The 25,868-nt window shown below is 39.6% G+C and overlaps 1 protein-coding gene across 22 annotated transcripts in view; it reads left to right on the forward strand.

Moving 5' to 3' along the window:
- The window catches only part of LOC103124682 (ligand-dependent corepressor), a 114,483-nt gene extending 89,054 nt beyond the window's left edge, over positions 1-25,429 (forward strand). For all 22 annotated transcript variants that reach the window (XM_060192889.1, XM_060192950.1, XM_060193010.1 and 19 more), the window contains one exon: positions 19,510-25,429. In XM_060192889.1, the coding sequence (XP_060048872.1) occupies positions 19,510-24,784 (5,275 nt within the window). In that variant the 3' untranslated portion in view covers positions 24,785-25,429. The remainder of the gene's footprint in view (positions 1-19,509) is intronic.
- Positions 25,430-25,868: the final 439 nt, after the last annotated feature.

A 25,868-nucleotide genomic window follows, 5' to 3' on the forward strand; every position in this document is an offset into this window, starting at 1 on the left:
AGGCTAAAGACTCTGTCTTATAATGCTGAAAACGAGTCACAGGATAGATAACATGAGAAAGTTGGGCCATCTTTGATAGCCGTGAAAACCTTTATAGTTGTTTGAAAACGAGAATCTAAGCTAATTTAATGTTCATATGACAAATGGAAGATGAGTTAATTCTGCAACTATTTGCGCATGGGGGGGTGGGATAATTTAAGGTTTCCAGTTCATTTAGAACTGTATCAAAACAAAAGCCGAAAAGCAAGCACTTTTAGTTAATCATAGATTTATTTGGATGTAGCAAATATTATAATATTTAATCTTTATTGCTTGAATATGGAAATGAACTCTTTTACCCCCATCTTGAGCTGTAATTGAACAGGCTCAAGATGATCTTTTCAACACTGGAAATGACCCTACACACATACCAAAAAAAAAAAAGAAGAAGAAAAAAATCTAAAGCAGTACGACATATTTGAAGTTCCATACCTCTTAGACTTTTTAGATTTGTCTTGCAAAAAGAATTTATGAACCTATAACCAGTATTAGTGCAGTCTTGGATTCCTTGTTCTGCATAATTGCACCCTTTCTCAGGTATGTCCTGAAAAACATAAATTTTAAAATAATCTCTTTAGAGATTAGATTCTCAGTGGATAGTGTGTAAGGGAACTTGGGGAGGTGGGGGGGGTTAAACACAGGACACTGACAAGAGTAGAGCAGGGATTTTTAACATAATAGCCAAATAGAATTTCAATCTAGAATATTTTTACCCCCTCAGAGTAAGTGAAACAACATCCATTATTTGGTAAATACCCGGTGCTAACACTCCTAAAAGTCTTTTCTATCATCCAGGTGACTTTTTTTTCTTCCTGCTTGGTGGAAGGGTTATAGTAAACTTTACTGTCACTAGGCAAGCACTTGTCCGATATATTTAAAGTACTAGAAAAGGGATAATTCAGCACTTTTTTTCTGTTAAAACACTAAAGTCTTAATTTATCTTCAGAGTCTTAGGTACTGTAAGTTTTACAGTAGTTATTTAAAAATATAAAACATACTACGGGGTCAGATCACATTTATATAAATCTTATTTAAAGAAAATACAACATTTTGTACTTCAATGCAATTTCAAGTGATTGCCTCATTTTCCCCATTTCATTAAGCATTTCAAGGCTTAGGAATTTGGAATTTGAGAAGAGGTGAGGGGGAAATCCCCCAAGATAAAAAATTGTATGAGACCATTTTAGAAAAATACATACTAGGAAATGGGTAGGGATTCTCTCTCCCTCAAGCCTTCAGGGAATGAGCAGTATTTAGAATCTTTGGCTGAAATTCAAGCCTTTTTACTGTGTAAATTTTTAATATTAATTCACTGACATGCTTTTTACATCAGAGGACTGAAAAATGGATCTTAATGTTTTTAAGTTGTGGAAGGGTATATTTCTAAAATGAGGGGGGATAATTAACTAGGTTAGTATACCAGCATTAGTAAGTTTATGAGATTTTAGTATGTAATAGCAAAGTGTTTGATTAAAAGTCTAATCCTATATTACTAGTCGAAATTAGTTACATTCTGATCTAGGAAAGATATAGTCATTGGATATTGATATGCTGTGCTGTCAGGAAATCAGACTTAAGATAGAAACCTTTATCTGACTCCCACTCAATACTTGTTCTGATGGGATCTATACTTTACAGCAGCTTATTGCTGCTCTGAGAAGAAATGTATAAAAACTCTTATGTTTGGAGTGTTCGCATATAATTCTCTATAACCTCCACTTTAAACTGTCAGACATTGGTATTTTATCAGCCCATACTGCTAAATAAAACTAATGTTCTTAGGAATCCAACTTGTACACACTGTTTAAAAACCCTCAGGGACAATTTACACACTATTCTCACTCAATTCAGGTACTTTGATGCTATTCTTAAACCTAACAGTGACTTGTATTTTTCTGTTTTGCTTTTTATTTTGACGTGCTGGTAGCACATCCTTGATGAATGTCAACTTAAAAACTCAGTTCAGGTATCCAGGTATAACTCAGCCAAACAGATTTTAAAGCTGCGTATAACTCTCCAGCACACGGTGCCTCACACTCTTATAGTGGCATTCTATATATTCAGTTATTACTACTGAGCAGATACTATGGGGGTTCCTGTTAATGGTGTATTTTTAAAAATCCGTGTAAATGCATAGCCAGCACATGCACACACTTCAACAGACATAGTCAAAGCTATATATTAAATGCCACTAATAGCCAGCACAATGAATAACATTCCTTGCTTCTGTAGGTTATAGCAGTTGCAGTTCCTCTTCAATGTGGCTCTTGCTCTTCACCATACTACTACTAAATTCAAGCACTGGTCCTTGGATGTCTGACCTCTACATTCTAGTTTATGCAATGTCTTTAAAGAATTCTGTGCACTGGCCACTGTGATGGAACCATTGGGCCAGAAGTGCTTTGAGTTTATTAGTAGTGATTCTGCCAAAGTTGGTACTATAACATGGCATGTAAATGTCAAAAAAAAAAAAAGTTAACAGAGGCCTAGTTTTGCATATTAGCAGACAGTATTGTCAGTATATTTATTAGATTTGAAGACCTCAGTAGCAAGTTTCTTTAGATGTGAAGTTCTGATTCTTAATGTCTTAGTCTTTGCATCTTTAAAGTTAAGACATATCTACTGGGGATCTTTAGTCTTTAAAAGTAATTTTGTTTTCTGCAGTGCTATCTGTGGTTAACAAAATAAGATTAGTCCTCTGCTATAAAATTTGATATCTTACATCTAAAAGGAATTCTCCATATATGAAACCCATAGCTTTTGAAGATAGAGAAAATGGCATATTTCAGATTTCTAGAAGTTCAAGCGTCATGCAACAAAACAGGAACCCCCTTTACTCTTATGGACCTCATTTCAATATACTGTTTACAGTTTGACGGAATTGTATAAGTTAATATTTCTCTTGTACTGTAGTTTATATTTATTTACAGATTTTTTTGTACTGTGTGATTTGAACTTTTGTTTCTTGCTATGATCAATGTTTATGTAGTAGAGCACTTATGATCACAAATTAAGTTTTTGGTTTGATTGCACTACATTAATTTTTTAATGCAGTTCTGATTTTTGACTGGACTACAATAAGCTGTGTCTTAATGTATGTGATGACTACTTAAAACTTTAATCCATGTGGTCCCCCCGCCCCCTTTTGCATTGTATGTCAAAAGCGCGAGTTCTTTTGTGCATGTGTAAGGTTTAATGGTTCCATTGTATTATTTGACCACAACTTTTTGGAGAAACATTCCCAACTGTATTGTTGTGTATGGTAGTTCTCACTGGATGCTAGACTTTTCAAAACCACTATTCTTCTAATAAATTTTGTTGTGAAAAACTGTTTTGAAGGTTTTGTTTCCATTCTTAACACTAATACTCATGTAAAAAAGACATAAAAGGGAGTATAACTTTGAAGCACTTTAAATACATTTTATTCTTTTCAGATAAAATATCTTTGGTAATTAGACTTTAGCTTAAGAACTGTGCTTCAATATTTTCATGTAGTACTGCCTTGAAAGTTTTTTACCTATACTAATTTCATACTCTCCTTGGTTTTTTTCATGGATTGTTCACGTAAAGTTGTTTTCAGTTAGCAGATCTTTGCCATCATAAATTTCTTCTTGCTGGACTTAGTTTATACTAGTTTTTTTAGAGTAAATCTATATGCTGGGATAACTTGCCAGAAAATGTGATTTACCTATTTCTGTTTGTTAAGCGCAAAAGCACATCAGTCAGTTAAAGTTATAGTAGTTTTGATCCTTAGGATACAGACATTTCCATTTTGGGGACAATAAGGAACATCATGTGTTGTTCAACATTTACTTTGTAATTTCTAGAAACTAGGTGTAGGGTAATTGTATATTGTACGTTGATTCTTCTTAGAAAGTGTTTTATCTAGACATTAGAAATAGCATGAATAGAATATATCAGATGTAGTCTCAAGATCTACATATAATGTTGATTGATTGAAGTGATTTCTGATCATTTCTTATGGCATTTTCTACTGAAAATGCTGATCTACCTTGCTTTTCGTTGATACTTTTCGCCTTATTTCTTTGGCTATTTCTGTTCTTTCAGAAGATGCTTATAAAATTGGAAGTATTGGTGATACAAACTTGTTGATTTTATTCTTTGTTATATTTTGTGCTTAAGGACATTTTTCTGGAAACTAAATTATCTCTTTGACTTTTGATGGTAATAGTACTAGTTTCTTGCCACTAAACATTCTAATCATTTGACTAGTGGTCAAATTGGTATGGTAGGATTATAATGTAGCATCTCCCAAGTGAATTTATTTTAGTTATATACAAGTTGTTGTTTAGTTCTCCCACTGTTATCACTTTGTATCCAAAAAAAAAGCCTATGTCTTGTAACCCAGACTTTTCTTCTCTGGTTCTGCTGATACTTCAAATTAATTTATGGATTCTTAATCCTACTAAGGCATAGGAATTAGAGAGATTGCATAGGGAAATAAATGAACGAAACTAAATACGGTATAGTTCTATGTAATATCCTGAATTGTGGAGTTATATTTTCCCCAGGGACTGAATTTCCTTTGTAGAATTTTGAATTCAAATGTAAAATCCTGTATACACTGTGAATCTTTTTATAACAAGAAGTATTAGATAACCTAAAAAGTGATTTTTATTTATTTATTTTTACACCAGAGCACTGTTCAGCTCTGGCTTATGGTGGTGTGGGGGATTGAATCTGGGACTTTGGAGCCTCAGGCATGAGAGTCTCTTTGCAGAACCATTATGCTATCTTCCCCCACCTGGAATTGATTAATTTTTATATTTCAGGGTATATCACAGAATCTTATCATTCAGCTTAGAAGTTATTGGACTTTTTTGGTTGGAGTAGGCAGTGGTATGAGTTGAGTGCACACATTACCATAAACAAGGATGTGGGTTTAAGCCTTGGGTCTCCACTCCAAGGACCCAGGCTTAATGTCTGGCCAGGACTGAACAGTCATCTTCTCTGTCTCTGTGTTTTAGAAAAGAAATAAGTATGTTATAAAACTTACCAGTAGAGAAATTATACTTGATGCATGTGAAACTTTAGTGTTAAATAGTTAAGTTACATTGATGACACAAAACTGGGGGAGATGAATCTTGAAGAATAGTTGGGTCACCTTACAGAAAGTAGATGATATCCTAAAAGAAAATTTGGTAGAGGCTGGGGAGACAGCTACACGATTTCCCTGTCTGAGGTACCAAACAGAATTTGATAAGCTTGGTTTCAAGTTCCAGTCTTTGATTTTCTCTCTTACTTTCTTAGTCCATGATGTTGAACAAGTTATTGAATCTTCCTGAACCTTGGTTTTCTTATCTTACGAAGGTTGTACTACCTTCTTCAGAAACTTGCTTTGAGGCTGTAATGAAGCTCTGTATGCAAAATAGTTGACTAGAGGTACTTTGGTGTGTGTGTTTCTCTTGTACGTAAACCTTTTTAAAAAGATTGAGCTAGAATAAATTTGTAAGTCGAGTCTGCGTGTGTGCGTAGTTGGATTTTATCTTTGAATATCCTTGAGTAAAAACTTGAGAGGTGGGGGTGGGAGTCAGTTAAAAGGACAGTTAATACCTGGAACACCTCCGTGACAATGATACATACTTATTATATTTTATTTTTAAATTCTACTACTAAAATAAAATATTTTACTTAGAAATTATATGTAAACATGTTTACCTTTATTAGCATATATGATATGCACTATTGGGAAATAATTTTATGTGTTGGATGCCAGCCTTGCAATGCTTGGCCAGGGTTCCAGCCCCTTGTACACCACATGGGAGCACCATGACACACGGTGAAGCTACAGTGCTGGAATATCTCTCCTTTCTCAGACTCTCTAGCTGAAAAAAACCTGGATTTGTGAAATAAATAAGCAAGGCCTGGTGACAAAAGCATTGTGTTGCATAAGGTACTTTCAGAACCTCTTTTACTAATGATTTATTTTATAAAGTGGTTTAAGTCCTTTAAATAGTTAAAGTTATTTCTTGGGAGTGCTGTTATTGGGTCTTTGTTAAGTGAGTTACTTTTGACAACTAAAGCAGAATTTGACATTTTTTAAAGGCTTGTTTATACCATAGGTTTATATAGTCTCAAAGATGGGAGATCAAGGGAACATGAGAAAAGTTAGGATATAAAATACCCTATAAAAGTTGTGAAAGTGCTGGTGTTGGGAATTGTGTAGAATTGTACCCCTCTTATCCTATGGTTTGTCAATATCTCTAGTTTATAAATAAATTTTTAAAATTTTAAATTGAAAATGGCAGGGCTGGGTAATGATGCATCTGGTAGAGTGCACATGTTACCATGCTCAAGAACCCAGGTTCAAGCCTGCATTCTCCAACTACAGGGTGGAGCAGCTTCAGAAGCAGTAAAATTGTACTGCAGTGTCTCTCTCCCCGTCTTTCCCCCCTTTTCCTCTCTCAATTTCTGTCTCTATCCCAAATTAACTAGAAAGGAAATGGGGAGGGGGCCCAGGAGGTTACACAGTGGTAGAGCTCAAGACCTTTAAGCATAAGTGCCTGAGTCCTAAGTGTCAGCATTCTATCTCCCAGAGTGGCACTGGTTGTCCCTTTCTCTTGTGCTCTCTCAAATTGATAAATACTTGAATAAATCTTATTTTAAAATCATTAAAAATGAAGGGCATCGAAATAGCTCACCTGGAAAGTGCACTTCCTTTTCTTTTTATTAGTGATTTAATACTGCTCTACAAAATTATAAGGCAACAGGGGTATAATTTCACACCTTTTCACCACCAGAGTTCCACATCCCCATTCCCTCCATTGGAAACTTCAGTAGTTATCCCAGATCACAGGTGCAGGTTGACTGTTTTATATATATATCCCAGTTTTTTCTATGGTCATTCCTTCTTTTTTTTTTTTAAATTAAGTTTATTTATTTATTTTCCTTTTTGTTGCCCTTGTTTAACATTGTTGTGGTTATTAATGTCGTTGTTGTTGGATAGGACAGAGAGAAATGGAGAGATGAGGGGAAGACAGAGAGGAGGAGAGAAAGACAGACACCTGCAGACCAGCTTCACCGCTTGTGAAGCGACTCCCCTGCAGGTGGGGAGCCGGGGGCTCGAACTAGGATCCTTACGAAGGTCCTGGCGATTTGCGCCACGTGCGCTTAACCCGCTGCGCCACTGCCCGACTCCCGGTCATTCCTTCTTTTCTAAGTCACACTTATACCTGTTAATACTTCCTAGTGTCCTTTTTCTCTCTCTTCTCTCAGGGTCCTGAGGGAATTGGGGTTCAGAGCCCTCAAAATCTTCCCCTAACTTTTCTACCCTAGAAATTTTACATTTCTACTAAGGAAGCATGGGACAAAATTCTTTTTGGGGTGCAGAAGGTGGGAGTTTTGACTTTTGTAATTGCTTTTCCACTGGACATGGGTGTTGGCAGGTGGATCCATACCTCCAGCCTAGTGGGGTAGGGCTCTGGAGAGGTGGGGTTTCAGGACACATTGGAGAGATCATCTGTTCAGGGAAGTCAGGATATAATCATAGTAGCTTCTGCAACTCAGTGGCTGAAAGGCAGTGAGATATAAAGCAGGATGACATGTTTAATAAACAGGAACCCAAAATTAAGACTAGAGCAGGTGAAAATACGGACTTTAGGGTGGAAAGGAGATATGAAATGTATTTTAGGTATGTTCCTAGGGACCTATGACTAGTGATCTTTTGCTTGAGCTTGATAGCTAACATGCAGGTGGACTAAAAATATTGTCTGAGAAGATGCTGTTGAGTTGAGAATATAACTAGGAAGCTGGATTAGGGCAGAGAGTAGCTCCCAAACTTGGAGAAAATACATAAATACAATTAACTGTTTACCACATCGACCTGACCTGGGGCCCACATCCATTCATATGTAAGTGCACTTGTTTCTCTTCACCCACAACTCATGTTCAAACTGGGTCCCCCACTGCTTTGGAGGAAGCTTCAGTGCTGTATTGTCTTTCCATCTCTTGTCTCTTTCTTGTCTGAAAAAGCCCAGATTGGTGAAGTCCTGATAAGAACAGAAAAAAAAAATCATGAAAAAAATCAGGACATTATCCAATATCCTTGTACATAATGCATTCATACACACATTCTTAAATTCTGCTAGTTTCTTATTACAAAGAAATTAATATTTATCAAAGACATCCCTGTTTCTTTTTTTTTAATGGGAGGGCTAATGGTTTACAGTCAAAAGTATAATACAGTAGTTTATACATGTGTAATATTACTCAGTTTTCCACATAACAGTTCAACCCCCTCTGCCATCGTGTTCCAGGACCTGAACTCTCCTTCCCCACCCCAGAGCCATTTACTTTGGTGCAACACACCAAACCTGGTCCCATTTCTGCTTTGTGTTTTCATATTTTTCACCACTTTCTTCTTCTTCTTCTTCTTCTTCTTCTTCTTCTTCTTCTTCTTCTCCTCCTCCTCCTCCTCCTCCTCCTCCTCCTCCTCCTCCTCCTCCTCCTCCCCCTCCTCCCCCTCCTCCCCCTCCCCCCTCCCCCTCCCCCTCCCCCTCCTCCTCCTTCTTCTTCCTGTTAGTGGTAGTGGTAGTGGCAGCAGTGATTCAGCAGTGATGAACAAGATTATGGGATAAGATGGGTATAATTCATAAAATTCCCATCACCTGAGTGGACATCCCTGTTTATTGAGAGATAAAAAACCTTTGTGTTAATGGAACATCATGAAATGTCCTCTTGTTTTTATTTCTGTCAGCTTGCAATGCCTTTTTCAGAAAAGCCCTTGCATAAACATTGCCCTGTAGCTTGGTGGTATGGGTTTTGAGTTTATCATTATTTTTGTGAGCATAAGAATTGTGGGACCTAGGTAGTAGCACACCTGGTTTCGGGCACATGTTGCATTGCACAAGGACCCGGTTTCCAGGCTTCCCACCCTCAACCCCTCATCCCTGTCCGCACCTGCAGAGGGACCTGTACCCACCTGTAGGGGGAAAGCTTTAGGAGTGGTGAAGCAGTGTTACTGGTGTATCTCTGTCTCCCTCTCTATCACACCCTTCCCTCTCGATTTCTGGTGTCTCTATCATAAATAAAGATAAGTTGTTTTTTTTTAAGTGTTAAGAATCTTTTCTGAACTCTTGGCTCCTCTCAGTCCCACTGCAGAGAAACCATGCGTAGTCCTCAACCTCTGTTGGTTTTAGACAAACATTTTCTTTTGTCTCCCCTTTTTATTAAAAAATTTTATTCCAAAGCTTGTTGTGTTCATAAATGTAAGGTCACATTTTGATATATTGATGCATTGTAACATGATTGCTACTAAAGCAAACAGTGTTTAGCATATCACTGTAATACACTATTATCTATATCCACTATACTGTGCTTCTGGTCTCCGTGGTTTATCTACCTCTTTCTATAAATTTGTTACCCTTAAACATCACCTATCTTTTTTTTTTTTTTTTCTGCACCTCCAGGGTTATCTCTGGGGCTCGATGCCTGCACTACAAATCCACTGCTCCTGGAAGCCATTTTTTCCATTTTGTTGCCCTGGTTGTTGGATAGGACAGAGAGAAATCTGTGAGAGGAGGGAAGACAGAAAGGGGAAGAGAAAAATAAACACCTGTAGACCTGCTTCACAGGTTGTGAAGCAAACCCCCTCTCCCCCCGCGCAGGTGGGGAGCTGGGGGCTGGAACTGGGATCCTTGTGCAGATCCAAACACTAGCTATCTTATCTCCCTACCTTGCAACTGTCATTTTATTTTCTACTTTTTTCTCCTTCACAGACTTTCCTTTTTTGAGTCCTCATTTATTTGATATAGTATTTGACCTAAGTAAATATGAGAATTCTTCACAATTACATATTGTAATTTAACCTGTATTCCCTTTCCCCTCCCCCCCAACTTAAACAGATTGTGTAGAATAGATCTAAATATGACATAGAAGTCTTCTTATTTAAATCTACTCTAATTTTATTACTTTATTGAATAGAGACAGAAATCAAGAGAGAAGGGAGTGGGAGAGAGGGAGAGACAGACACCTGAAGCCCTGCTTCACCACTCACAAAGCTTTCCCGGGGACCAGGGGCTCAAACCTGGGTCCTTGCGCATTGTAACGTACGCTCAACCAGGTGCACTACTGCTCAGCCCCTTAAATCTACTCTAAACACTAGCCTCTAATTTGTGGTATGCAGAACTGCTGCTTCTGCTCCATAAGCTTCCTCTGAGGCACTACTCACCCCACCCCCACCCTGCCCTGGGTCCCAATTAAAGAATGTTTTGAACCTTTGTTCTGCCCTGCTTTTGGTGAACTTGGTTAAAAATACCATAAACTTGGGCTATTTCAAAGGAATTAATTGCCTTTTTTATTTTAGGTCAGTAGGCTTTAACTGTTTTCTACTCCACACCTGGACAAGATGTGTCAGGTTGCTCTTGCTAACAGTGACTTGCAGAGCCTGGAGCTACTAGAGGCTTCAGAGCCAAGGAGATAGATGCATTTCCCACTGTAGAACAAGGACTCCTCAATGGGTTTATCCAGGCCCTAGTATATACTAACTTTTTTTTCCCCTGTTAAAAAACATAAGAGGCAAGGAATTAGGAATTGCAATATTAAATTATTATCTTAAAAGAAAGGAAAATAACCTCAATAACTTTGAAGGCAACTGTCTTTCATTTTTGTATTCTGGCATTTAAAGAGAAGAGTTAAAGCAAAGTATAGCTCTTATTTATTCTACTCTCATATGTCTCCTTAGCTTTCTCTGCTCTTCTGTTTCCTTAGGGTTATGTTTTTGTTGTCACTAAGATTGGGACTCCCATCCAAACACCAATCACTGTCATTATAGATCATCTTCAGTTTAGAAGTACATATTTGGTGGTCAGTGATGATGTCATCAAGCAGTCATATTAGTAGTTGCAGAGCAGGTGCTGGAGAGGGCACCTGAGTTCATCACTCTCAAATTCTAGACTCTGCAAGCTGCCATCTCAACTCTGCCACATCACTTCTCTACCTGGTTTTTAGGATAACATAAGCACTGTCCCTCCACCATTCTAGTAACCACAGCAGTGTTTTCCTTCAAGTATTGAAGTATTACAGTATTGACAAAGTAGGTGAGTTCAGCTGTGTCTAACCTCTGATCTAGAAACAACATCATTGAGTCATTACAAGATAGGGTTGTGAAGCAATACATCATACTTAAGCTATGCCTTTCAAAGTTTTATGAATACTATCTTATCCTCTACCACACCCTTAAGAATTAGGCATTGGGGGTTGTAGCACAGCGGGTTGAGCACAGGTGGCGCTAAGCACAAGGACCTGCATAAGGATCCTGGTTCAAGCCCCGGCTCCCCACCTGCAGGGGTGTCGCTTCACAGGCGGTGAAGCAGGTCTGCAGGTGTCTATCTTTCTCTCCCCCTCTCTGTCTTCCCCTCCTCTCTCCATTTCTCTCTGTCCTATCCAACAACAATGACAACAATAATAACTACAACAATAAAACAACAAAGGGCAACAAAAGGGAATAAATAAATAAAAATAAATATTAAAAAAATTTAAAAAAAAGAATTAGGCATTGGTGGTAGCCAGTTGGTGACTTACCCATGTTGCCAAGCATGAGGACTCAGGTTCAAACCTCTGTCGTCACCTGCAGGGTGCAGTAGGGCTTCAGGTGTCCCTTTCCCTCTTGATCTCCCTCTCCCCTGTCACTTACTCTGTTTCCATCCAGTAATAATAATTTTAAAAGTCTAGTTTCTCTCAAATATAGCCCTTCCTCCTGTTCATACTTCCTGGGAATTTACTCATCTCTAGTAGTGATAACTACTATTAGAGGCAGTCCAGCAGTTGAATGGAAGAAACATTAGATCAAACAAGTGATTTTAAAATGTGTGATTTTGTTCTTCCGTGAATCTGACATTGTCTGATGTACAGGTCTCACTGTACTGATAGTAGTCACAGAGCATCCATCCTGCTTCCCCTTATATCCATTGAGTGAATAATTTTCAGTGCAGAAGCTTTCCCTTCTGGTTACTGTCAGAGAATATTTTTTTTCAAAAACACAATCTTTATTTTTATTTGTTAATGAATTTATTTATTATTGGATAGAGACAAAGAACTGAAAGGGGCAGGGGAGACAGGAGAGATAAGAGACACCTGCAGCACTGCTTTACCACTCATGAAGCTTCCCTCCTGCAGGTGGACCAGGGACTTGAACCAGGGTTCTTGAGCACTGCAATGTGAGTGCTTAACCAGGTGTGCCACCATCTGGCCCCTATCAGAATATTCTAAATTAGGGCAGATAGACCTACTTAGTTAGACTTGAGGGTGGTGGTGGTGGTTTGATAGAGCATTACGTAACTCTGGTTTATGGTGGTGCAGGGGATTGAACCCTGGGACTTTAGAGCCTCAGGCATGAAAAGTCTTTTCCGTAACTATTATGCTCTCTCCCCTTCCCTGTTCAGACTCTATTCAAGGCTTTGGACTGATGGGATCACTGAATAGCTAAAAGCAAGTGTAAAGTCTTGGTTAAGTCATTCCCCCCTCCCCCAATTTAGGAAAAATTGGTTAGCACCATATTTTAAGATGTGAAAACTTCAAAATTAAGGTTGATTTTTAAAAATTTCAAATTATAAATAAAAATGAATGTAAGTCAGGTGGGTCCTGACTTAAGTTCATTTGAAAATTTCTAGAGAAAAACAGCAGGAAGCTAGAGGCATAGTATAGTAATTTAGAGTCAAAAGTAACTTTAGTACAATAGTTACATAGTTAGGTGTTATAACAGGGCCACTTAATGACACCTGGACATAGGTTAGTCTTAGTACTAATGTGAAGGTTCTCAAGTCCACATAAGTAAAACTGCTGGTGGATTTATGCCCGTGTGTCCATTTGCCTATAGACATTTTTTACTAAGAATCTTATAAACAACTCATTGTGTACAGAACTGCAGACACACCACCCAACAGCCCTAGCCACCACCTTATTGCTGTTGCTTCTTCTTTTTTCCTATCAGTAAATTTTCTGCCTAGGAAAAAGAAAAGGAAAGAAAAAAAAAAAAAGGAATGGGACGGGTAGATAGCATAATGGTTATGCAAAGAGACTCTTGTGCCTGACGCTCCAAAGTCCCAGGTTCAATCCCCTGCACCACCATAAGCTCGAGCTGAGCAGTGCTCTGGTTAAAAAAATAAAAAGGAATTACCCACAATATCCTCCCCCTGCTCCTTTTTTTTGTTAAGGAAAACAAAAAACGTGAAATGTCTCTACCTGCTCAGGTAGTTAATGTAAAGCTAAGACCAGAAACAAGACTAAGTCAGGAAAAGATACGAATTATGGGATATGTATATAAGACTCCCTGTAATTTTGCCAGTGGATTTTATAGAACTTTGTAGCTTAGAACTTCAGGAAAAGACATAATTGTTCCAGGTAGAATTTTGAGCTGACCAAAGATGGAAGTGACAGAGCACTCCACTGTTTGTTCTAATGACCTGTGACTCAACCAGTACATTCTCTTTCCCTGATTCTTTTTGCTAGGGAAACACACACCTGAAGGATCCTCTCTCTGTGGGAATCTTTTTTCTCTCAAAATTCCTTATTGTTGTTTTACACTCTTTAGCTCCTAAGCTTCCGCCAAGCCACTGCTATAGTTGCTTTTGAAGTTTAGTGTAGCTGGTGTCTGCCTCTGGGGCGCTATTTGTCATCATCCAGTTGTATCAGGTTTAAGCTGAATGGACATACTTCTTGTCTGTCTTCTTTTTCCCTGCATTTCTCCTCCCTCGATCTCTCCCTCCCTGCCTCCCCCACCTTTTTTTAAGACAGAAATTGAGAGAGGAGGGGAAGATAGAGGGAGGAAGAAAGCTAGACACCGCTTGTGAAGCAACTCCCCCTGCAGGTGTGTGTGTGTGTGTGTGTGTGGGGGGGGGTCCTTGTGCTTCATACTATGTGCATTTAACCTGGTGCGCCACCGCCCAGCCTCCTCCCTGCCTTCCTTCCTTTCCCTCTTTTCCTTCTTTTACTGCTTCGTTTTTTATTTTGTGGAGCCAACACTTCATGCTTGCACAGTTTTACCATTCCTGGGTCAACCTTTTAAAGCAGAGAGAGAGAAAGAACACCATAGCATTGAAGCTTCCATGGTGTCCTGGCACTCTTGTGCAGTGCCAGAGCTTGAACCTGCATCTCATGCTTGGTAGGACATGAGTCCTGTGCTTCTTTAGTTTATCTTAATAATGAAAATCCCATCCCCTGTTGCTGTGACGCTGGAAAATAGTTACACACCCTCCCTGTAGTTCTGACTCAGCCATATTGCCATAGTCATTGCTTCAAGACTGGGTGTGTGATCCTTTGGTATGGAAGCTGTACTGAGTTACTCAAACACTTGCAACAGCAGCAGAATCAAGGCTCACAACTATAACAGAAGGTAGATATAACCAGTGGGTTAATTATCAAATATTTTTCAAATATTTTATTTCTTTTTAAATTTTTTAAATTATCTTTATTTATTGGATAGAAACAGCCAGAAATCGAGAGAGGAAAAGGGGTGATAGAGAGGGGAAAGTCAGAGAGATACCTACAACACTGTTTCATTTATTGTGAAGCTTTCCCTTTATAGGTGGGGGCCAGGGGCTCAAACCTGGGTCCTTGTGTATTGTAACATTTGTGCTCAACCAGATGCATCACCACCTCGCCCCATTATTCAGTTTGTTAAAATTCTTTTTTTTTGTTTTTTTGTATTTATTTTTTCCCTTTTGTTGTCCTTGTTGTTTTATTGTTGTAGTTATTATTGATGTCGTTGTTGGATAGGACAGAGAGAAATGGAGAGAGGAGGGGGAGACAAATGGGGAAAGAAACTGTAGACCTGCTTCACTGCCTGTGAAGCGACTCCCCTGCAGGTGTGGAGCTGGGGCTCAAAGCAGGATCCTTACACCAGTCCTTACACTTTGCGCCACACCACTTGTGCTTAATCTGCTGCGCTACTGCCCGACTCCCAGTTTGTTAAATTTTTATGTGAGTATCACCTTAGAAGAAAGTGTTGCCTCAATTTTTCTTTTCTTATTTTCTTATTAGGCCCATACCTTGGTTTTTAACTAGTTTTCAGGCATGTTGTTAATTCTAATCACTAAAGCCTGCTCCCAGAGCACATCCACAGGGATATAAAGCTTTTTGCTTATGGCTTTTACAGACTTTGATGACCTCTTAATTTGGAGAGAACCATTTATCTACAAGATGCTATGATATCCCTTAACCCTCCTCATGCACCACTGTCCACCTTTTTATTCCTTTCTTGTATTTTGTGAAAATGTACTTAGGATGTATTCCTTTTATTGAAGAGACAGTAATACCATCCCTATTTGCTGCCACCTCAGAAACATCAGGAACAGATCCAAGAACTAAAACCAATGAATAATACCTTCTGAACAATTGAAATCATTGCCAAGTCCATGTGCTTATTTATAACTATTCTTTTTATATTCATTCAGAAACTGATTCTTTTCACTTAGAATATCAACCTAGCATTTGAGATAGGGTTACTTAGCAGGAAGTGTTCTTTTTTTTTTAGTTTGAATCAATAGTTCTAGCATATTTTACTCTAAATCAGACATTCTTGGACTGGTTTTCTTTTCTTTTTTTAATTTATTTTTATTTATAAAAAGGAAACATTGACAAAACCATAGGATAAGAGGGGTACAAGCTTAATACACAAATTTAACGTGATACCCATCAAAATTCCATCAAGCTTCAAGAGAATAGAATAAAAATTACAATCATTTATCTGGAACCAGAAAACACCTTGAATTGCCAAAACAATCTTGAGGAAAAGAAACATAAATGGAGGCATCACACTCCCAGATCTCAAACTATTTTATAAGGCCATCATCAAAACAGCCTGGTACTGGAACAAAAATAGGCACACAGACCAGTGAAAGAGAATTGAAAGCCCAGAACTAAACTCCCACACCTATGGACATCTATTTTTTGATAAAGGGGCCCAAATTATTAAATGGAGGAAGGAGGCTCTCTTCAATAAATGGTGCTGGGAAAACTGGGTTGAAACATGCAGAAGAATGAAACTGAACAACTTTATCTCACCAGAAACAAAAGTCAACTCCAGATGGATCAAGGACCTGGATGTTAGACCAGAAACTATCAAATACTTAGAGGAAAACATTGATAAAACACTTTCCCACCTAAACCTCAAGGACATCTTTGATGAAACAAACCCAATTGCAAGGAAGACTAAAGCAGAAACAAACCAATGGGACTACATCAAATTGAAAAGCTTCTGCACATCCAAAGAAACTATTAAACAAATAAAGAGACCCCTCACAGAATGGGAGAAGATCTTCACATGCCATACATCAGACAAGAGACTAATAACCAAAATATACAAAGAGCTCAGCAAACTTAGCACCAAAAAAGCAAATGACCCCATCCAAAAATGGGCAGAGGATATGTACAAAACATTCACTATAGAGGAGACCCAAAATGCTAACAAACATGAAAAATTGCTCCAGGTCACTGATTGTCAGAGAAATGCAAATAAAGACAACATTGAGATACCACCTCACTCCTGTAAGAATGGCATACATCATAAAGGACAGCAGCAATAAATGCTGGAGAGGCTGTGGGGACAGAGGAACCCTTCTGCACTGCTGGTGGGAATGTAAATTGGTCTAACCTCTGTGGAGAGCAGTCTGGAGAACTCTCACAAGGCTAGACATGGACCTTGCATATGACCCAGTAATTCCTCTCCTGAGGATATACCCCAAGGACTCCATAACACCCAACCAAAAAGCAGGAAATGTTCTACTAACGGTGAAAATCGGACAGTTTCTATTTGTAAGCCAGTGAGATGAAAGACTGCCACTGAGACTTCTTAAGATTGACCTTAGTTACTACATTTGAGAGATAATTTCACATGAAATAGAAGTCAGTGCCTCTCTCTGGTATATGTAGTGCTGCTGAGGATCGAACCATAGATCTCAGGTAGTCCAACGCCAGTGCTCCGCCAGTTGAGCCATCTCCCCAATTATTGAGATTATCTTTGTATTTTGCAGTCAGATTTACTTAGTTGGCTTGTCCCAGTGTATTAGTCTTTTGTTCGTTTTTACCTGAGTTCATCTCAGCACTGGTTTATTTCGTGGTGTTGTGAGGGACTGAACATGGGACTTCAAAGCCTCAGGCATGAGAATCTCTTTGCATGAGCATTTTGCTATCTTCCCCACCCCACTCCCACCCCGTTTTAGTTCATATAGTAAGGAATAGTAGCCATATTTTAGTAATAGTACATTTAATAAAGACTGAGTCAATGAGAAATAACAAAATGTGTGCTCAGAGGATATACTTTATAAAATGATTTACATCAAAAATGTTTTAAATGCTAAATTGGTAGGGTGATCTTTGGTTATATAGGAAAAGTGTATGAAAGCACAATTTTTATTTCTGAGTTAGAATTTTTCAATGTATTTAATGCATTGGTAACTGATAATTTGTATAAACTTTGTAGGTTTTCTTTTGCAGCAATCTTCAGTGATAGAGAGATGGAGCAGGTTCTCAGAAGACACTTTTAAGTGTTTTGACCAAGGTCATAACTACTAAGTAGTAGTTGCTCTCCATTTCACAGGACTGTATCCTGTTTCAGATATGCTGTTTGTATCACTTCACAGATGTGTCCGCTTCCTTCACAGTGTCTGCAGCTGAATGAGGAGTTGGACAGCTTCTTGTGTACATTCATCTCACTAAAGTCAAGAGCTAGGATTGTTTTAACAGTCACTCACCCTAGGATGTCACTGGTGTCTCCCCATTTCTGCCATTCTCAGAGAACAAGAGGGCCTCCCCCCACTGTTTACATATTCCTTTTTGAAGAATGTTTACTGAAGGATATTCCACAGACACATGCCCTCACTGATTTTTTTCCTGATTCCTTTTGGTCCTTATTAGATTTGTGCCATCACCACCATCCTCATGTACTTATTACAATTTCTCTATAAAATAATTCTTTCTTTTGATTTCAAGTTTGAGATGGGAATTTCCTAAAACATTCATAGTCTTTCTTACCCGCAGTATAATAGTATATTCCAATTTGTAGTATAAGAGGCCATTTCAGGTACCCATGGCACTGCTGAATGAAACAGTTATCTTGCTAATTATGAAAATAAAATCACAGTATCTTTTATATAGCCATTCGGATTAAACAACAGCTTTGGTTAATAGTTTCATGGTTTTATTGTTTTGTATTTAAACTTAGTTCTGCACCTTTATTCCCCATTTGATCTTCAATTTCTTCCTGAATCAACAACAGAGAAACTCAGCTTTAGCTCTTGCTCTTTTATGTCTTGTGATCTTTTGTGTTAACTGATGTTTCACAACAATTCTTTGGATATTTAGATTCACTTCCAGCTAATGGAGAGGAGGCAAGGTTCAGTTGGTTAAGTAATTTACCTAAGATCTTGAGGTTAGGTTTCCATATTTCATTCTGTGCTCTTAACCACATATATATATATATATATATATATATATATATTTTTTTTTTTTTTTGCTTCAGAAGACAGTGAGGTAAAGGACAAGTATAAGCTTTCTAAAGTAAGCCTTCCTAGAAGGCACTGTAACTGGGAGACAGAAGCCAAAGAGGGAGAGGAAAAAGAATTAGAAGATAAAATCAACACCTGCTTCCCCAGTGCTTTGTCACATTACATGAAATGTCAGATCATAATCTCCAGAGGTTAGGATCACTGTTAGCAAAGCTACCAAGTTCAGTCTATTGGCCTTGCTGAAAAAAAAAAAAAATCTAAATTCTCTAAGTACTTCTAAACCAATATTTATAATGTAGTCATGTCTAGATTTTTGTCAGTGTTGTGGACATACAAACAAATGATTTTTTAAATATTTCCTTTTGTTGCCCTAGTTGTTTTATTGTTGTAGTTATTATTGTTGTTATTTATGTCGTTGTTGGATAGGACAGAGAGAAGTGGAGAGAGGAGGGGGAACACAGAGAGGGAGAGAAAGATAGACACCTGCAGACCTGCTTCACCGCTTGTGAAGTGACTCCCCTGCAGGTGGGGAGCCGGGGGCTTGAACCGGGATCCTTCCGCTGGTCCTTGCGCTTTGCGCCACGTGCGCTTAACCCGCTGAACTACTACCCGACTCCCACAAATGATTTTTTTTTATGGAAGAGTACACATGCCCCCCTTTTTTTACCAGGCCTATTATTGACCAACTAGAGTTATTAATGTGTCCAAAAGTTTATTTTTGAAAAAGAACTCCTTTTAATGATGCTCTTTCTCTCTAAAAGTTATTTAAACATATGAAGGATTTTGGCCAATAAAATTAAGACAATAACAGGGTTGTCTTTATATTTTAATTATGTAAATGTCCTATAATACTATTGAATCAAATGTGTATGGGCACTTCCAGGCAGGTTGGCTAACAGTTTCCAGTCTCTTTACAACCTGAATAATACCTGGTAAATTTCATAATGTAGTAAATATGGCTCTATGGGAAATGACCATACTAATTCCTTCTTTCTCTTTGTCTGTCTAGTGAGAATTCAACAGAAGCAATAGCGGTAGAACCTAACAATCAATCGAAGTCTCCACTGGAGAAATTCATGGTCAAACTGTGCACACATCACCAGAAGCAGTTCATCCGTGTTCTGAACGACCTGTACACTGAATCTCAGCCAGGCACTGAGAACCCACAGCCTGATTCTGGAGCAATGGATGCCTCCAGTTGCAATGCTGGCTGTGCCCAGCTAGACACCAAACAAAAGGAAAAGGATGCTATGTGTCGTGATATCAAGTCTCCTATAGGTTTGTTGCTAGACTCCCCAGGCTCACACAGCCCTCGACACTTGACAGAACAGACCCTAAAGGAGCTCCCTCCTGAGACAAACTTTGTAGATGGAAGAGAGAATGCCTTCACTCTTGTCCAGAAAGATTCCTCTGAACTTCTAACCACTAAACCGAACCCTGGTAATTCCATGGATAGTTCCACTTTGGGATACCTCACTGCTTCTAATTCTTCATTATTGAACTTCCACCACATCTCAAAGAGCTCAGAGAGGCCAACCACTGGACAGGAGCAAGAAGCCAATGTGAAAATGTGTGAGGAGGGCAAAGATCATGTACAGAGTTCGGCATTATCAGAAAGCCTGGTTCCAGTAAAAGTGGCAGATGAGAACAGTGAGGAGAGCAGTAGCAGCATTGCTTCTCAAAGAAATTCACTCAAAATTTTACCCGAAGAAACTTGGGACTCAGGGTTTATGGGGAACTCACCTAGAACTGCTGACAAAGAAAATGCTTTACAGTGTAGCTCAAAAACACCTTCTTTGCACCAGGATTTAGAGATAAGTGAACAAGAGTCAAGGCCAAAGCAAGAGAATCACCTTCATTCACTAGGAAGACATAAGGTGGGTTACCATTTACATCCCAGTGATAAGGGTCAGTTTGATCATTCCAAAGATGGTTGGTTAGCCCCCACCCCCACACCACCTGCACACAAAACATCTAATGGACACTCACGAAGCAAGATGATACCAGCCTCCATTAAGACAGCACGGAAAAGTAAGAGGGCCTCAGGCTTGAGGATCAATGATTATGATAACCAGTGTGATGTTGTCTATATCAGTCAGCCCATAACAGAATGCCACTTTGAGACTCAGAGATCAATAGTGTCTTCTCGGAAAACGGCCAGAAAGAGTACTCGAGGATACTTTGTCAATGGTGATTGCTGTGAACTGCCAACTGTTCGCACACTGGCCAGAAATGTCCATTCCCAGGAAAAAGCAAGCTGCTCAGCGTTGGCATTAGAGACACCAGTCATGCCCAAGCAGACCCTTGTGATTTCAGCTCCTAAAACTGCAATAGAAGTGCAGAGTCCCAGAGAAGATGACTCTAAGGAACCTAAAAAGGAATTAACCTCCCTCAAGAGGGGAGACCAAGATGCTTCATTTGAAAAGGAACTTCAAGAGCTTGAGGCTTGTCGCGTGCTGGGCAAACCAAATCTGAGCAGCTCTCCTAAATCAGAGGAAACAGCCACTTCCATTCTGGCATGGCCGCTTCCAGCTCACCTCCCTGAAAATGACACACCAGAAGACAGCTCCATGGTCTTAGCTCCCACAGCTACTGGAATATCCTCCCCTGAAGGAGAACCACAACTGGTTGAACTACAGGGTACAAAGGAGATGAGTGTTCTGCAAGACTGCCCCCTGGTTTCTGCTGAGAGGATTTCTGAGAGAGACAGTGAGGTTGTTGTTTCTGGGCCTGGCTGCTCTGAAACAGTCAGCAGAAAAGAAAGTCCTCTGTGTTCAAGAAATCAAAGTTCTCCAGTGAGCAGGGAGCCTCTCGGGAGCCCAGCAAAGGCTGAGGATGCCCAAAGTGTCAGTGCAGAGACGAACACTAGAGACACTCAGAAGCTAGATACTGGACCTCTCTCAAAGGAAAGCAGCACATTTATTATTGAAAACCCCAGTGAAATTGAGAGTGAGGCATCAGGTGGTACAGAAGAATTAGGAGAGGGAAGTGATATAAAACACCAATTAGAAGGTGAGGACAGTGATATAAATCATCAGTTAGAAGGAGAAGACAATGACATAAGGCTGCAGTTAGAAGAGGACAGTGATCTAAAATTTCAGTTAGAGGAAGAGGACAGTGATCTAAAATGTCAATTAGAAGAAGAGGACAGTGATCTAAAATTTCAGTTAGAGGAAGAGGACAGTGATCCAAAATGTCAATTAGAAGAAGAGGACAGTGATCTAAAATTTCAGTTAGAGGAAGAGGACAGTGATCCAAAATGTCAATTAGAAGAAGAGGACAGTGATCTAAAATTTCAGTTAGAGGAAGAGGACAGTGATCCAAAATGTCAATTAGAAGAAGAAGACAGTGATCTAAAATGTCAATTAGAAGAAGACGACAGTGATCTAAAGTGTCAGTTAGAAGAAGACACCAGTGATCTAAAGTGTCAATTAGAAGAAGAGGACAGTGATCCAAAATGTCAATTAGAAGAAGAGGACAGTGATCTAAAATTTCAGTTAGAGGAAGAGGACAGTGATCCAAAATGTCAATTAGAAAAAGAAGACAGTGATCTAAAATGTCAATTAGAAGAAGACGACAGTGATCTAAAGTGTCAATTAGAAGAAGAGGACAGTGATCTAAAATGTCAATTAGAAGAAGAGGACAGTGATCTAAAATTTCAGTTAGAGGAAGACACCAGTGATCTAAAGTGTCAATTAGAAGAAGACGACAGTGATCTAAAGTGTCAGTTAGAAGAAGAGGACAGTGATCTAAAATTTCAGTTAGAGGAAGAGGACAGTGATCCAAAATGTCAATTAGAAAAAGAAGACAGTGATCTAAAATGTCAATTAGAAGAAGACGACAGTGATCTAAAGTGTCAATTAGAAGAAGACGACAGTGATCCAAAATGTCAATTAGAAGAAGGGGACAGTGACCCCAAATGTCAATTAGAAGAAGAGGACAGTGATTCAAAATGTCAGTTAGAAGAAGAGGACAGTGACCTAAAACATCCTTTAGGAGATATGTTTGATCAAAATGTTGACTTACCTGAAGAGAATTTGGACAAGAAGAAAAAAAGCAAAAATTTCCCAGAGGCCTCTGATAGGTGCCTAAGAAGTCAGCTTTCAGATTCCCCATCTGTCGATAGGTACCTAAGAAGTCAAAATGTAGATGTCTCCTCTGCTTGTCCTGAGAGTAAGGTTACTAAGAATCCTGGCACGAAACGTTCTAAAAAGGAAATACAACCTGTTGGGACAGACCCTGAGGAACTTCTAACAGACAGTTTCCAGACAAATGTTCTGGTGAATACTGAAAATCCAAATGATGAAAACCAGTCTGAGGGAAATGTTGAGCAGGATGGGGAAGTGAGTGGGGTCATCACCAGGCAGACTTTAAAGAACTTGCTGGCCAAAGAAGTCAAAGGGGAACAGGGAGACACTCTCCCCTGTAGTGATTCCTCAGGCATAGTTTGTCAGCCTTTGCCTGGAGAGAGGCTGGAAATCTGTGTTCCATCTAAGTTAAATGAGAGAAATGCTTGTGACCCCTCAGAAAGTGCTCCTCGTGCTATTCCTGAACCATCCAAGGGGAAGCCAGGATCCTTCCCAGCTCAGGATGTGGAGGAGGCTGTAGAGGAGGGAGCTGGTTCAGATCCTCAGCAGAAAGGTGACAGTGGTGATGGGCTGTCTGGCCCACTCGGGTTGCCAGATAGCAGTGATGCTGCTGGGCCACCATCAAAGTCTACACGGCTGGCCTACAACCTAAGACATACCTATCATTCTCTGGACTCCTCGGGTACTACAATAGTGACTTCAGAAAAGGAAGCGGCTGATAGAAACCCAGCACCAAAGGAAAGAGAACCTTCTGAGAACTGGGATCCCTTAGATGACGATGATGTGGACCCGGTGGTGGATGACCAGCCAAAGTTTGTAGAATGGTGTGCAGAGGAGGAGAACCAAGAGCTGATTGCCAGCTTCAATGCCCAGTACCTGAGAATCCAGAAGGGCTGGATCCAGTTAGAGAAAGAAACTCAGCCGTCATCACGATCACGGAACAGGTCGGATAAACTGAAGGAGATTTGGAAAAGCAAGAAAAGGTCACGGAAGTGTAGGGGTTCCTTAGAGGCACAGAAGTTTTCTCCTGTTCAGATGCTTTTTATGACCAACTTTAAATTATCTAATGTTTGCCGATGGTTCTTAGAAACAACTGAAACCCGGTCGCTGGTAATTGTGAAGAAGCTTAATACTCGCCTTCCAGGAGACATTCCTCCCGTCAAGCTTCCGCTTCAGAAGTACTCTCCTTCCAGCTTGTACCCCAGCTCCCTACAGGCTGAACGCTTGAAAAAACACCTGAAGAAGTTTCCCGGAGCTACACCCATTAGAAACAACTGGAAAACACAGAAGCTCTGGGCCAAATTTCGAGATAATCCCAACCAAGCAGGGCAAGAGGATGGCAGTGACTCCAGCCTTAACCCCAATTCAGAAGACACCAGCCAGGAAGTCACGGAAGGTAGAAGCAGCCATCCTCCCTCAAACTCACCCACCCCTGCCAGTACCCGGATCCTCAGGAAATACTCCAATATTCGAGGAAAGCTCAGAGCCCAGCAGCGCTTGAACAAGAACAAGAAAGCTGAAAGCCCACTAGGCCTGACTGTGGAAAATAAACAGAGCTGTAAGAGTGTTTGCATTAACCCTCTGATGTCCCCCAAGCATGCCCTGCAAGTGGATGCAGATGGGTTTCCCATTAAGAGTACTGATGGAACTAAGGGGAGGAAAGGGAAGCAGATGTCGGAAACCTCGTCAAAAGTAGAAGTTCAGAATAAGCGCAAGAGACCAGAAGGCAGCAGCACTCAGGACAAGAAGGACAAAGGACCAGCGACAAAAGCCAGCAAAGAAAAGCTTACTGATGCCTCCACCAAAACCCCTGCTGCAAAGAAGCCAGCTGCGAAGGACAAAGCCAGCCAGCTGTCCAGAAAGACATCTTCGAAAGAGAACAAAGTGAAGAACCCTAAGAAACCCTCTGGGAAAAACTGCCCTCCTTCCAGAAAAGAGAGAGAGAAAGAGAATGCAAATAAAAGACCTACCAACCTCGCCACCTTGGAGACAGTGATGAAACCAGCAAAGCAAAAGGGGACAGGGGAATCTTCTTCAAGGCCACAGAAGGCTACAAACCGGAAGCAAAGCAGTGGGAAGAGTCGAGCCAGACCCTTGACAAAAACTCCAGAGAATACTGCACCCCAGAGAAAGAGAAAGCTGAAGGCCAAGCTGGATTCTTCCCACAGCAAACGGAGACGGCTGGATACAAAGTGATTGAAAGGGTGGTAGATAAAAGTAAAACCGTTTGGTAGAAGTAACCCTTTATTTTGCATTACCTAAACCTGCTTATATAATCTTATCAAGCCTTTCTAGTCTGCAGTTCAGGAAAACCACAACTGAAGACAGCAGAAAATGCCGCTCAGATGGAGAAAGGAACTTGCAGAGTCTTTCTCTGAGACTGAGTAAGGGAAGTTCCATGTGATAGATTCTGGTGGTTCCACAGGTTTTTAAACGTGGAACTGAGCAATTTGAGTTTTTAAAAGTACAGTGCCTTATTTATCCTTTTTTGTTTTTAAACTTACAAAAGCTAGGAGTTGAAGTATGTGACTAAAGGCTTGTATTTTATACTTGATGCACAAGCACTTGTACTGTAGCCGAGAAGACCACCGTCACGCACAGAAAAGTAGCTTTGCAGCAGCAGCGGCCACTCTGCAGTGTCTGCACGCGAGCAGATGCTCCTCTCTGCAGACACCAGCCGTCAACTTCCCTCTCTGTCTTGTTTGTTTGTTCAAGTGGTGTTTTGAAAGCTATACCAAATCCTTTTATGGTATCTGGAAAATGCAGAGGGAATTTATAATGATTACAAATGATTAACCTGTTACCCGCTGCCCTTTAAAAAATATTCATTGATTCTCTTTTTCTTTTTGTCATTTGAGAACCTTTATTCTAAATGATATGACCCTGAGACACATGTCATAAGGTATTAACATTGGTTCGTGATGGCCAAAATTTATTCCCACCCCCTAAGTCCATTGCATTACTTATTCCTTATTCTTGCCAGCCTTTTAAGGATTTTTTTTTTTTTTTTTTTTTGCCATACAAGCTTGCCAGCGTTCTATCAAGATTTTCATTCTACTTTGGGAAAAAAATATATCTAAGGTTTTTTTTCTTCACCATATCACTATAATTTGACAATTAGGATGAAAGTTGCTATTCTAATTTTCTTCTTGCTCCAAGTACTTTCATATTTTAAAGAAGCCAAAATATTGATTTACGATGATAGAGTAGTAAAAAAAAAAAAAAAGTGTGTCTGTACTTGTGTGTTTGGATGCATTTGCATGTGGTCATCAGCAACAAA

This window comes from Erinaceus europaeus, chromosome 1, assembly GCF_950295315.1.
Source record: "Erinaceus europaeus chromosome 1, mEriEur2.1, whole genome shotgun sequence".
NCBI lineage: Eukaryota > Metazoa > Chordata > Mammalia > Eulipotyphla > Erinaceidae > Erinaceus > Erinaceus europaeus.